Below are 448 nucleotides of genomic sequence, written 5' to 3' on the forward strand. Positions count from 1 at the left end.
CTTTTAATGGAGAGTATTATTTGCAGCTTTGTGGTGTGAGCATGGGGTCAAAATATGCCCCACAGTTTGCTTGCCTCTTTATGGGTTGGTGGGAGAGTAAATTTGTACATAACAACAATCCCTTTATTAATCATCTTAAATACTATGGTAGGTACATAGATGATATTTTGATCTTGTTCAAAGGCACGGAATCAGACCTGCTGGCATTCTATGATTACATCAATAACACACATCCATGTGTTAAATTGACCCTGGAACACTCTAAAACAGAAATTCACTTCTTAGATTTAACAATATATAGGGATCTGACAGGGGAGGTCAACACTACCCTGTATCGTAAACCTACAGACGTGAATTCAATTTTACATTATAATTCCTTTCATCCACAATTCATGAAACGGAACATACCTAAGGGACAATTTTTAAGGACACGGCGTATCTGTAGCTC

At 37.5% G+C, this 448-nt stretch overlaps 1 protein-coding gene across 1 annotated transcript; it reads left to right on the top strand.

The window, feature by feature from the left end:
* LOC106536906 (uncharacterized) lies at positions 1-448 on the top strand (the record flags this gene model as incomplete). Its single annotated transcript, XM_014034247.1, is given in 1 exon segment — positions 1-448. A coding segment is annotated over 1 exon segment (448 nt), but the record flags the coding sequence as incomplete, so codon positions are not given.

This window comes from Austrofundulus limnaeus, unplaced genomic scaffold (assembly GCF_001266775.1).
Source record: "Austrofundulus limnaeus strain Quisiro unplaced genomic scaffold, Austrofundulus_limnaeus-1.0 Scaffold2024, whole genome shotgun sequence".
Taxonomy (NCBI): Eukaryota; Metazoa; Chordata; class Actinopteri; order Cyprinodontiformes; family Rivulidae; genus Austrofundulus; species Austrofundulus limnaeus.